Source organism: Brachycentrus maculatus, unplaced genomic scaffold (assembly GCF_059751285.1).
Source record: "Brachycentrus maculatus isolate JH-2025_06_01 unplaced genomic scaffold, ASM5975128v1 h1tg001083l, whole genome shotgun sequence".
Taxonomy (NCBI): domain Eukaryota; kingdom Metazoa; phylum Arthropoda; class Insecta; order Trichoptera; family Brachycentridae; genus Brachycentrus; species Brachycentrus maculatus.
Window position 1 is genome coordinate 121,923 of NW_028281789.1, and position 14,888 is coordinate 136,810.

At 32.2% G+C, this 14,888-nt stretch overlaps 1 protein-coding gene across 1 annotated transcript; it reads left to right on the forward strand.

Moving 5' to 3' along the window:
• Positions 1-6,761: 6,761 nt before the first annotated feature.
• LOC148299557 (uncharacterized) lies at positions 6,762-11,831 on the forward strand. Its single transcript, XM_088275941.1, has 4 exons — positions 6,762-7,210; positions 8,837-8,940; positions 10,006-10,197; positions 11,192-11,831. Exons 1-4 carry the CDS (start codon positions 6,842-6,844, stop codon positions 11,829-11,831), a joined length of 1,305 nt encoding a protein of 434 aa, XP_088132067.1. The 5' UTR covers positions 6,762-6,841.
• Positions 11,832-14,888: the final 3,057 nt, after the last annotated feature.

The window sequence follows — 14,888 nt, forward strand, 5'->3', positions numbered from 1 at the left end:
ATATATATATATATATATATATATATATATATATATATATATATATATATATATATATATATATATATATATATATATATATATATATATATATATATATTATATATGTTAAATCCAGTCTTATATGAAAACCTGAATAATCTTATTTTGTTACACAATAAAACATTTAGATTAAATCTTCGTCGGGTTGGATTCTGTTGAGGGCTAAAGTCTCTAGCTAAGATCCTAAGTTATGTTCTGTAATTAGCGAAATTAGAATACAACCCTTCCCACCATTTGCCACCCCTTGTTTGATAAGACGCTCATTTCAGTTACAACGAAGACCGTTTCATTCAAGTATTACAGATGAATGAGAAATTTCTCGCTTATTTCAACGTTTATACCTGCATTTCATCGAAGGAATTTGGCTTTTAAATCTCTGTACTAGAGGAATTACAATGCAAAGGATCATGTGTTGGTAACAAAACGTTAAAAGAAGACTAAATGCGGTCTAATGCGATCTTTCTGATAAATGTTCGTTCCTGATCCCAGCCCCAATGTATGATAAAGACGCAATAAATTGGCAAACGAAGGATGAAAGTATATAGACTGAATGCAGTCGTAATGCAATCTCTCAGATGAATATGCGCTCTTGGTTACAATCCTAACGTATGGGAGATAAGCATAGAAAAGCAATAGAATGATGAATGCAGGCTGAATGCAGTCGAAGGGTGATCTTTTGGACGAATGTATGGTAAAACGATGTTTGATAGATGTTCGAATGGTAAAATAAAGAAATAATAGAAGGTTGAGATGAGCATTATAGATAAAATTAAGAATGGAGTTATGAAATGGTTTCGATATGTGGGACGATTGAGTAAGAAAAAAATGGTTAAAAAAAGTAATGAGGCGAATGTAGTTGGAAATACGAGCGGAGGAAGACCAAGAAAAACTTGTCATGGTCATAAATTTAAAATACTTGAAAATTGTCAATCAGAGGGTATACATCAGGAGATGCATAAATGTGAAAGAGGCGAGGAATATTTGCAAATACAAACTGGTGTGGCGTTCTATTATTTCTGCCTTTTCCTACAGCGAACTGACGTTATGGTTAGTTAGTAAGTTACTTCTTATTTTGACGCTATCCAAAGTCTTTCAAAGGGTAAAATCTATCATTTATTCACATACAATAATAATAATAAATAATATGTCCCTTTGATTTTATTAACACAACCAGGTAAAAAAATATATTTAAATTGCTTTCTTTGTACCATTTTCTTTTTTTCGCAGAGTGACCCCATGATATTATTCCATTGCTTAAAATGATATCAACGTTATCAACGTTTTTAAACGTTAAACGGTTACAACGGTTAATATAATTATAATATAACGGAATGTGTATTGGGTATTTTTTATATATATTTTTTTAAATTTGTGATTTTTTTTGTTACTCCTCAAAACCCTTATCCGCACCCCAATGGTGCATAGGCACTGCATCATATAAACGCAGTGTTATCTTGATCGTTTACACATGAAGGAAAGGTGATCAGCCCTCCGCTTCAGGTACCAGTCCAGGGTAATATTGAATAAATATTACAATGAAAAAAAAATCACTTGTATTTATTTTACCCCCCTTGGGAATCAAACCCGGGACCTCCAGAACGGTAGCCGAGCGTGCTAACCATTACACTACGGACAAAAGGCGGTTTGTTACTCCTTACCTTTTAATAACTCTTATCTTACAATGATTAAAGAAAACACTTGAGTTTTTTTATAGACTACATATTTCAGAAGTTAAACTTCCATCATTCAGGTCTGTACAATAACTATTATTATAACAGTTATTACACAGACCTGAATGATGGAAGTTCAACTTCTGAAACATGTAGTCTATAATAAAACTCAAGTGGTAAAAAACAAGTGTTTTCTTTAATCATTGTAACATGTCTTACCACAAATTTAATGCCGAAATAATAAATAAAACTCTTTTCTTTTTAAAAACAAATAATTGTTTAAAAAAAATCTTATTTTTTCAATGAAAAAATACTGTTTAAAGAAAAGAAACAATTACGTATAATGTTACCTGGATTTAGAGAAAATTTATTTACTTCTTAATTAATGCTGCTCTTAATGTAACGTATTTAAGCTTAAATGAATCATATTAAAATTTGTATTAAAGAACAAAATATTAAGTGCGAATATTTCATGGAGATATCTCGATGAACAATTTGACAACAGATGTTTCAAAGTTTGAATCAATTTCCCTTTGGATCTGACATTACATTTGTGACTTGTTTTCAAAGGATGTCTTCAGTTAAATTATAATATAAACAGATTCCAATTCTTCAACCCTTAGGGTTGTAGGATTTTCGTTAGAATATATCTTGAATTATGTTTGTCAATATGGAAATTCTGTTCGAACTATGTATGTATGTGGAAATGAACTAACTTACTATTTTTTTGACATCTTATCAAAGATGAAGAAGAATATGGAACTCATCTTTGATGAGATGTCAAAAAATAGAGAAATAAGATAATCCAGATTTTGTGAACAAGTATTTGGACAATCTAAGAATGTTGTAACTAACAACTATCATTTCTTGAATGTTTTTTGCAGATACTTTTTGGCACATTTTATAAACTTTATAAAATTAAACAACTTTGTTTTAACCACTTTTTTTAATTTTATTATTAGTACACTTTAACCAACCGGTTTCGACAAGAACCTTGTCATCATAATAAAAATAACATTTATAAGTGTTTAAATCATATTTTCTAAATCATATTTTCATATGGTGTACGGAGTGTGTGGAAGTTTTTGGTAAGGGAATGTAATTCACTATGAGTATTTTAATGTTTTTGAATTTTATAAACCCAGACGATGACAAGGTTCTTGTCGAAACCGGTTGGTTAAAGTGTACTTATAATAAAATAAAAAAGTGTAAAAAACAAAGTTGTTTAATTGTATAAAGTAACTAACTATCTTTCCATACAGATGGGCAGAGGGCACAGAACGCCAAACTGCTGTGTCTTTGCGAGCATTTTTAGCCTATTTTACATTTACACATCTCTCATACAAGCACATACCCATTAAGCCTTCCAAGCTGTCCATATTTCAGCATTTGAAATACATGATCATGGAAATCTTCCTCTGCTTCTTTACCCAGTTACACTAAGCAAACCTGGCAGTGTACAATGGAGTCCTGATACCAACCATTAGACAAATGTGTATAAAAATTACGTCTTGTGGATGGTAAAATAAGGAAAGAATACAAGGCTGAGATAAACGTTATCGACCAAATTCAGAATGATGTGTTCAGACGGTTTAGACATGTGGAACATGTAAGTAGAGAACGGTTAAACAAATACATAAGGCGAATTTAGTTTGAATTAGAAGCAATAGAATACTAAGGAAAACCTGGCATGATCAAGTATTTCAAATACTTCAAAATAGTCAGGTCAGGAGTCCGAATAATCTGCAGGCACGATAAGTATGAGGAAATCTATGTATGTGGAAGAGGCGATGTATGTTTTGCAAAGACAGAGTTCTGTTCTCTCTGCCTACCCCTGCAGTAACAGCAAGATGGCTAGTTAGCAATAAACTTATCTTGTTTTAATTATTGTGTAAGTGTATGCTGTAAATTTCTTTAACCTTAAATGCCGAAAAGGGCCATAACTTCTTAAAGACTGTAATAAACCTTTTTACTGAGGATTGTGCTAACGATGGATGCTATGCAGATGTTTCTAACGTGTTATCTAAAAAGATACTTTTCTGTACCGATTATTCAACCGGTAGAGAAACATATCGTCTTCTTAGCAATGGTACATAAAATTCTTTATCCAACGGTGTATTAAATCACTGCATCCGGTCAAAAATGGTCACTGCATTAAATGAATTCAATGCTTATTTCATCTTTTACTATTTAAAAGCAGGATGATCAGTCTCACGCTTCAGGTATCAGTAAATGGTAATATTGAATAAATATTAGTATATAAAACCCTTATATTTATTCTGACCCCTCTAGGGATCAAATTTGAAGCGAAGATGAACATCCGCGTATAGGCTATCCGAATATTTACAACATTTTAAGTGTGTCCAAATACTTGTTCACAAAATTTGAATTAAGTCATTTATTAATTAATTATTAATCACCAATAGATGTCTCTAGTGAAGTTCTAGTGATTCAAGAATAATGTTTCAAAATTGGTTCATATACATATATATGTAGGACTTCCAAGAATTTGAGTAGTGTGGTTGTCAATAATGGGTAGAATTGGTGAATGTTACAAGTGTGCAAAGTGATCACTTAAACCAGCCTATGACAGTCGTCAGCCCCGTAAATGCCCAGACTTCCATATTTTTCTTCATCTTTGATGAGATGTCAAAAAATAATATCCGAATAGTGTTTTTTGTTTATGTTCAAAATATAAATAAATAATTTACGTACCTACTATGAATTTCGTAAACAAAACAATACGCGAGTCTCTAAAAAAAAGGAAGTTAATGAAGCGGTACCTCATCTGTTTATAGTTATAAAGCATCTGACTTCTTCATCTACAATGTGTGCATGCGCGACGGTATCTTATTGTATCACTTTGTACCTTTATGTATACGTTGTTATCTTATATTCTACTCTCTGTGTAGCTCTCGTTCTCTTTCTCTCCATCTCATATCTTTCTTCTCTCTCATGTAACGAAATTTGCTTAATGAACATGACGCGTCCTTGAAATTTCACTCTTAATTCTGGTCCATTTATAGATTTTCAAAATGTCGCCAATGAAGTTTCACAAAAAAAAACCATGACAACAACAAAAAAAACTAAATAAATTTCATTACTGAGTCACCAACCCTAGATTTGTCCCCTTTCACGCAGAATACATCCTATTTAGTTGAAGTCCTTTAGTTGTTTATCCTTTAGACTTAAGATAAATGTAAATTTAGGGAAAATTTTCATGGTCTAGATGTCTGACACGAAACGCCTTATGGAACTATCTAAAAGATCTATCTATTAGATCCGGTACGACATTCAAGTTGGCAATCTGTAGATACTAAGAGAAGCAGTCATTTACTAGGAATTACATGGTGAAAACTGAATATTTACATCACCCTTCATTGTAATTAAAGGGTAGTAGATCAAGCCAAATACAATAATTTATAATAGTATCAAATCTTCTTCTTCATTATTTTTTTATTATTGGAAAACCAACAGAATATTTCACAAAAATAATATAATACGATAAAATACAAAAAATAAATAAAAATAAACTGTCATAAAAGTATAACTATATAGAAAATTTCTTTATCAACTGGTCAAATGGAGATCAAAAATATTTCTTTTAAACGTATTAAAAGAAACATTATTGTTGTCAACACATGTCGCAAGCTCAATTTTAAAATGAATTTTGGTAGGACTTGATGTGCATGTTAGGGATTTTAAATAAGTGTCTGGTCTGTGCTCCCGGGACTCTAAAATTGATGAGTGATAAAAGCTCTGGGCAATCTACATAATTGTTTAAATTTTTATGCAGGAAAATAAGGTTCTTCTTCTTCTTCCTCTTAGTGTAGGCCTTGTGGCCTGTTTTTAAGAGAGATCAGCCTCCTGCGATGTCGATTCCCAACCATCGATCCATCTCTTTGGTGGTCTGCCCGGGAGTCGTATACCATGAGGTCGACCGTACAGTGCGATGTAGGGGAGTCTGGATGGTTACATTATCCTCACATGCGCATACCATTGTCTCCTTCGTTGCCTTCCCCACCTAACGACATCTTCGATCTCGCATATTTCCCTTATCCTGGTGTTTTTTATTCTGTCTCGAAGACTTTTGCCTGTAATGCTTCTTAGAGTCTTTATTTCTGACACTCTTTTTTTTTGCGTTTTTTGTGGCAACGGTGTCCGCTCTACTTTCGATTCCATACGTTATGATGGGTTGGACACAGGTTTGGTAAATCTTAATTTTGCAGCCGATCTTCATCTAAAGATTTTTCTATATAGAGCGTTCCATATAAAATATCAAATCAAAAGAATAAGTATGAAAATTATACTTTTTGACATCAAAAATCACAAAATTCAAGTCTGGGCGTTAAATTTGTAATTTAAACATTAAATGTTAAATCAAATTGACGTTTTGAGTCTACTAAATTGTATTTCATTGTTAAAAAAACACGAAAAATAGGACAATTTTTGGCCTAGTTATGGCATTTTCAATATAATACAATTTATTTTTTAACATCTCATCAAAGATGAAGAAGAATATGGAAATCTGGGCATTTACGGGGCTGGCGACCGTCATAGGCTGGTTTGAGTGATCACTTTACACACATGTAAGATTGAACAATTCTACCCATGATTGACAACTATACAAATCAACTACTTGGAACTTCTATTGTTAATATATTGTTCAATTTTGAAAACTAGTGCTTGAATCACTAGAATTTCACAGGAGACATCTATTGGTGAGATGAAAGAAGCTTTTGTCGAGCTATTATTATTTTTATATAATCCAGGATTCGGACCTTACATATAAATGAAAGCGTCTCTGCTTAGTAAAAGCTTTCTTCATCTCACCAAAGATGTCACACACTTACAACAACACGGAATTTTATTCACACGTGGATTTTGGTCCACCCGAGGACCAGCATACACAAAACAAAATTTTAATATTAAAAATAATAATAATAATACATTTTAGTTTAGATTTAGTACCTACTTAACCCAAATATAATAGAAAGTGAATAGAACCATTTCAAAATATCATCAAATGTGTTTGGAATAAATTCGATATCTGTCATATTGATTAAAATGTCACATTAAAAATTTTAATATAACTTTATTATGAAATTGTGAAATTTTTCGAAAGGATCATGTATCGTTTAGGGAGGTTGTTCAACTGGTCCTTGCAAAAGGAAATCATCGTATGGACATTCGTTGGTTTATTCACTACCTTTTGGGAAATACACTACCCGAGCGAAGACCATAGGACCTTTTTAAAACAGGTTTCAAAATTTACAAAAAATGAAACTCTTAGTAACCAAAATACTAAAATAATAAGTGATTCTCAAGAAGTGTTGGGCCGAAAAATATATAACAAAATGACCAAGGAAAATACGCCAGATTTGAGTGATAGAGAGAGAGAGTTTGAGAAGAACAAAAAATCATTTGCGATATTTGATTTCTACAGTTTGAGAATATACTTCCTCACTTATATCATTTTGATTCATCCTGTATTTGTTGTAAGTAACGTAATTTTAAAATCGTTTTTAATCTAAAATTAACTTGGTAAATACCGTATTTTTATCAAAAAAATCAACTTTTTAGGTTATTATACAGACCTGAATGATGGCAGTTTAACTTCTGAAACATGTAGTCTATAATAAAACTCAAGTGATAAAAAACGAAGTGTTTTCTTTAATCATTGTAACATGTCTTACCACAAAATTAATGCCGAAACAATAAATAAAATTTATCAAATCCATTGTCACGCGTGTTTTGATGCAACCTGCAACATGACATTACTATTTATCATAATATCCTAACAGTCCATCAAACCTCCTCCCTTAGTTTTTCCCTCTAACTCCTTTCTTAAACTCCCTTTTTCTTTGCCCTCCTTATTATCATCTTTTGTATTATATTTTTTTTCAAGTACTTTCTACCCTTTGATTGCAAACAGCTAAATATGGTCTCAAACGTTTTGATCAATATCACTAGTCTGTTTTTGTTTGGTTGGAACATATTGCTTTTGGCAATAAGCCCGCCAATGTATTTATTTATTTTCTGTACATGAAGTTTAAATAAATAAATTATCCAACACTTCATTCAAATAAATATTGAATTATTTGAGACAACATAATATAATTAAAGGATTTTGTTTATTAAAAGTACTGTCAACTTTGTGGTGTGGTAATTAAACTACTCTCCTTATCATTCAACGTTCACATTGTGTAATACTACTTAAAAACACTTCTTTATATGGTATTATACAAAGTGAACGATAAATGATAAAGAGGAAAATATGTCAAACAAAAATTGTGTTAAATCAAAGTATCATCAAATTGTATTTGGTGTCTCCACAGAAACTAAACAATTTATTTAGGAAGAGAATATACGGCATTCACTAGTTTTTTAGTGATAAACGAGTTTGGCTACCATGCTAGAAGCCCCGTGTTTGATTACCAGGGGGGAAAAATAAATAAAAGTGGTTTACACAGCCATATTTATTAAATATCATATCCAACAAAAAGCGCTGAATATATAATATATGATGCCGATCAAAGCCAGAGATGTCTATCAACCAGTACGTCAGAAATGCACAGCTGTTTTACATATTCGGGATCCGTAATATGTATTAATTTATATATAAACAGATTCTTTTACTCTTCTCTTTTGGGAAAGTGTAACCACTGTAGTTGGAGAAGTAGTGGGGTGATGTGACTGCATTTAAAAATCACAAAAATCTCTCTCTCTGCTGCGTGTAACACTGATTGCAGTCGAGGCGTTTGATTGTTTGCTCGACCCATGTACATATATACCTTTTCATTAATTGATTCGGCAATCACTTTGTGGTAAAATCTATCCATTTTTAATTAATGTTTTACGAAGTAAATACCAGTATTTTTTTATGTATAGATTTATTTTCATGAGCTACTGGTATTTACTAAGTAAAACATTAGTTAAAAATACATATATACCGTTGCAATAATCGTCTCTAGATACTAAAAACGCATTTATCATTTGACGGGCAGCATCAACTGGCAGATTCTTGCGAATGCTCTTGATTTTCCTTAGCCGACATAAACATGTACTTAGTCATGTAAATTAATGATAATTATTTTTTTAAATCATGTTTTGATCATTGCTAGGGTGAATATGAAATCCTTGCCACACCATGGCTCGTAATGGCAGGAGTTCGTGTCTTCGCGTCGATGTTGATCTTCAGAATTTATTTATGGATTTTAGTTTTCAGGTATTTCTTATTTATATCTCTTTTTCGTATCGTAGCTTTTTATTTATAATTAATTCAAAATGTATTTTTTTAATATAAAGAGAAATATTTGTTTTTTTTTTATGGATTTTTTTTATGGACACTTAAAATATTTTTTATTTCAGCTTTTTTTATAAAAAAGAGAAATATTTGTTTTTTTTATTTTTTACACAAATATTTAAATTTCATGCTTTTTCTGTGAGCCTAAGCGGCTCATTATTAGAAATCGGTATCAAATTGTGGTAGAGTGGGTTTGAACCAAGAAACTCTGACTTGAGAGTCCGCGACACTAACCACGGGACCACAACCCGACTCTTTTGATTTGGTTAATAGGCAACCACTTGCATAGTGCTCAGATTCGCATGGGCCAGCCAACGATGAAGTTTTATTTTTAAAATTTTAAAATACTAACTTACCCATCACGCCGCTTCCCCGAAGGGATAGGCAGAGGGAATAGAACGCCATACCACCCTGTTTTTTTCAAACATTCTTCGCCTATTCCACATTAATGCATTATTTTAACCTGTTAACTCGTTGCTGTCCAATTACGCAACTTGTAACGGGCGCGAATACTGATTCACTCCGTGTCTTAAATTCAAATCGAGACATGTATGGATGACTAATACCTTTGTTGTTCGAAAAATATACGTCCAAATATATATATATATTATATATATATATATATATATATATATATATATATATATATATATATTTATTTATATATATATATATATATATATATATATATATATATATATATATATATATATATATATATATATATATATATATACATATATATAAATATATATATATATATATATATATATATATATATATATATATATATATATATATGTATATATATATATATATATATATATATATATATATATATATATATATAAAGGACGTATTAATATCTCCTACCCGTACCCGATATTGTTTACGTTTGACGTTTTTATGCGTCCTGCCCGGTTAACAGGTTAAGTATGTCCAAATGATTGTGTACAATGATCTGGACACACTTGATTTTTTTTTCAGTTTCTGGATTTGGTTGATGGACAAGCACTTGCATAGTTCTCAGGGCGTCCCCATAAGCCAGATAACGATGGAGCCATGGCAGGAGAACGAGAGCGATGAGCACTTGGAAGTCAGGATCAACCGGAGACGGGCCAAAGGTTTGAGCATAACGGTGGCCCGACTGTCGCCTTCTGAGATCCTGGGAGATGCTGTGTGAGTTAGAAGTCATTTTTCAAATAATTTTTGACATCTCGACATAGATAATGGGTGCATTCATAGGTTGAATTGGCGAATGTTACACATGTGTAAAGTGGATTCGGACCTCACATGCAAGAAAGAGTTTCTGCTCAATAAAAAACTTCTTTCATCACGCCAATAGATGTCTCTAATGAAATTCTAATGATTCAAACATTATGTTTAAAAATTAAATCATATATATAGAACTTCCAAGAACTTGAGTAGTATGGTTGTTAAAAATGGGTAGAATTAGTGAATGCTGCACTATGTAAAGTGATCACTTAAACCAGCCTATGACGGTCGTCAGCCCCGCAAATGCCCAGACTTCCATATTTTTCTACATATGTGTTGAGATGTCAAAAATAATGTTCATGTATTCCTTTTGTCTTGAATGTTTTCCGCAAATACTTTGTAGCACATTTTATAAACTTAATAAAATTCAATAACTTTGTGATAACCACTTTTTTATAAGTACAATTTAACCTACCGGTAAAATAACATTTAGGATTTTTACGGAGTGTGTGGATGTTTTTGGTGACAGCATTTTAATGTTTTCAATGCTTTTAAATTAAAATAAACCCTGATGATGACAAGGTTCTTGTCTAAACCGGTAGGTTAAATTGTATTAATAAAAAAGTGGTTATAACAAAGTCAGTCTGAGGATGTCGGTAACGACGAAACCCTGTCGCTGGTCAAATAAAAATAAAGTGGAAAAGCTAAAAATATTGGTTTTAATCTAATAATATATTAAAATGCAATTCCATCACGAAGTGTCAATGGATAATATAAATCTATTATAACAAAGTTATTTAATTTTATAAAGTTTACATGTACTACCTTAATATATTTTTAAACTTTGATGCGAGGTACTCTAGTTGCCGAAATTGGTCGTGCTTACATTAATAAACTCAAAAGTAGTCTTATGCTAGTATTTTTTGCAAAATAAAATTTCATTTCTCATTGTCCTCAGTGAATCTTCTATCGACAGTTTCACAAACAATTCAGGAAGAGACATTTTCGACAGCGTTATTTGTGACATACTACCAATTGATGGCGGTTGCAAGGTCCATTCCGCAAAATCTTCAGAAATGACTCAAAAAAGTGTATCTACAAACGCGAGCACTGAAAACGACAACAGAGAGGAAGAAGACGAGGAACAGTCCGACAAACAGGAACTCAGTTTGTACTTTCAAAGAAAATACACGCTGATAAATGCTCCAGTCGCAGCCACAGACTGCATTATACTCCAATTGACGAATCTGATGTTCAGACTCATCGATGCAAAGAATTTAAACGTCGACTTAAACGTGGACGCTAGATCATCAAACATTGAATTTTTCGATCGCACTTCGAACAATTATTATTCTTTACCCAGAGGAAAACCCACAGATATAGTGGAATCTCCAAAATACCCGAAGCCCAGGTATCTCCTGGAATACCCGGACATATTCGACAAGAAGCGAGGAGCCAAATCAGACAAAAATGACCTGCTGATGAGGTATTATGATGACGGTAGTTTATTGAAGACGTGGATGAGACAACAGTCGATGAATTGGCAAACGTCTATGCACGAAGATACGAACGGCGTTGATGAGCCTGATGAGGTATGAAGTCATAAATTGATTCGGCAGTCACTTTGTGGTAATACCTATTCATTTTTATTTAAATTTTATTCGGTAAACGCCGCTTCAATAGTGGTATTTACCAAGTTAAACTTAAATTAAAAATAAAAGGTGTAAAATTCCTAGAAATCAATCCTAAATTTCCGAGATACACTATAGCTACGAGTATTGTAGTGGAGCGGTTTGGTTTGTGATTCAATCTCTTTTTAAAAGGTACTTGTATAATACATAAATACAGTGTTAAAGAGGATAACCTAAAAATTCACAAATATATATATATAGGTAAAGTAAAATAAGTATATAAAAAAACTACATCGAAAACTTAAATAATGGTTTAAAATACTTTTTGGTTTCGACTCCAGGGGGAGATCAAATAAATATAAGTGATTTTTTCACAGTAATATTTATTCAATATTACCCTGGACTGGTACCTGAAGCGGAGGGCTTATCACCTTTCCTTCATGTGTAAACGATCAAGATAACACTGCGTTTATATGAAGCAGTGCCCTATGCACCATTGGGGTGCGGATTAGGGTTTTATCATCATTATTATTATAATGTCTACTGGTTAGCTTCAAAACCGGTAGACATTTTAATAAAGTTATGGTAAAATATTTATATTGATTTTAAAACAAAGTTTTATTTTAATTATAAAATGGAAAATCACAAAGTTAGTGCTTGAAATATAAATTATAGGTATAAAATCATTCATTGATTCAGCAGTCACTTTGTAGTCATAATGTCTATCCATTTTTAATTCACGTTTTACTTGGTGAATAAAACTTTAATACTGGTATTTACTAAGTGGAACTTAAATTAAAAAAGGAATATAAAGTCCCTAGAACTCCATCTCGAATTTCAAAGATATATTATATGTCTTTTTTACAGTAGCGTGGTTCTTTTTGTAACTGAATCTCTTTTAAATACTTATATTTTATATTTAAATACAGCATTAAAAGGAGGTAACCAACAAAATTCGTAAAGATCCATACCCAACATTAAAAAAAAACATTAAAAAACTATATATATTTTTTTTTGACATCTCATCCAAGATGAAGAAGAATATGGAAGCTGGTTTAAGTGATCACTTTACAAACGTACAACATTCATCAATTCTACCCATTTTTGACAACCACACCACTCAAATTCTTGGAAGTTCTATATATATGAACCAATTTCAAAACGTTGTTCTTGAATCAATAGAACTTCACTAGAGTCATCTTTTGATGAGATGAAAAGAAGATTTTTTACTGAGCAGAAACTCTTATATTAGTATGTGAGGTCCGAATCCTGGATTATAATCACACACATGAGAAACAACAGAAAATATCTATTTTCATTTTTATTATTTTAGCTTATAATTTGAACAGTTAATTAATTTACAACATCTTGAGTGTGTCCAAATACTAGTTCAGAAATCAAGATTATCTCTATTATATGAGTTATTTTTCATATATTTTTTTACATCTCATCAAAGATGAATAAGAATATAGAAGTCTGACTTCCATATTAAGAAAGGTGTGTTGAGATGGTTTGGACATGTGGAACGAATGAGTGACGAAAGAACGGTAAAACAAATTTATGAGGCGAATGTTAGTGGGAAAAGAAGCAGAGGAAGACCGAGAAAAACATGGCACGATCAGGTATGCCAAATACTTTAAAGTGGTCAGGTTAGGAGTCATAACAATCGGCGGGTATGCATGAGGAGATGCATGAACGTGGAAGAGGCGAGAATGTTTGCAAGGACAGAGTGGTGTGGCGCTCTATTCTCTCTGCCTACCCCTGCGGGGAAGCGGCGTGATGGTTAGTTAGTTAGTTAGTTAGTTAGTTAGTGACTTCCATATTCTTCTTCATCTTTGATGAGATGTCAAAAATAATATTTAAAATAACTTTTATAATTAGAGATAATCCAGATTTGCGAACAAGTATTTGGACACATTCAAAATGTTGCTCTTCACTTTACATATAGATATTGTCTGGAAAATTTTACCGTTTTTTTTTATATTAGTTTGTAGTGTGGAGTGTGTTATATGCTACCCACTATTAAAAAGAGATTTAGCTGGCAAATGCTAGTACTTATTTAGAACCGCTGTTACCCTGAACCATGGTTTTTCTATCCACCATTTTCCCTAACGACCTCATAAGCATTTTACGATCAGTCAACGAGCAACCGAACATCGGGCAAATTCATTACGATGAAGGGAAAAATAAAACTACACAAACTATTGAGTTACATAATTGAATGTGAATTCGCTCATGAAATCTAACTAACTAACTTTATAACCATCACGCCGCTTTCCCGCAGGGGTAGACGGAGAGAATAGAACGCCACACCACTCTGTCCTTGCAAACCATTGTTATCAACTCCTGCCTTGTTTTGTATATAACATTACAATTTGTATAGCCTCCCACCAGTCTGATGATGTCGGTTACGACTAAACCCGGTCGCTGGTCAAATAAAAATAAAGTGGAAAAGCTAAAAATATTGATTTTAATCTAATAATATATTAAAAATGCAATTCCATCACGAAGTGTCAGTGGATAATATATACCCGCTGATTGTTTCGACTCCTAACCTGACCACTTTCAAGTATTTGGCATACTTGATCGTGCCAAGTTTTTCTAGGTATTTTTCTGCTCCTTTTTCCAATTACTTCGCCTCATAAATTTGTTTTACCGATCTTTCCTCACTCATTCGTTCTACATGTTCAAACCATCTCAACACACCTTTCTTAATTTTATCGATAATGCTTGTCTCGGCTTTGCATTCCTTCCTTATTTTACTATTCGAATATCAATCATACATAGTTTTGTCAATATCCAGAAATTTCAAATAATGCAAAACAGTGCAATAAGTATGATACATAAGTATTAAATCAATGTTCATATAGTGGTCAGCGCGTTTGGCTACCGTGCTGGAGGTCCCCCGTTCGAATCCTATGGGGGGAAATAATAAATATGGGTGATTTTCTCTCTCATATTTATTAAATATCACCCTAGACTGGTACACAAAGCACAGGGCTAAAGTATTTAATGATTTTATGA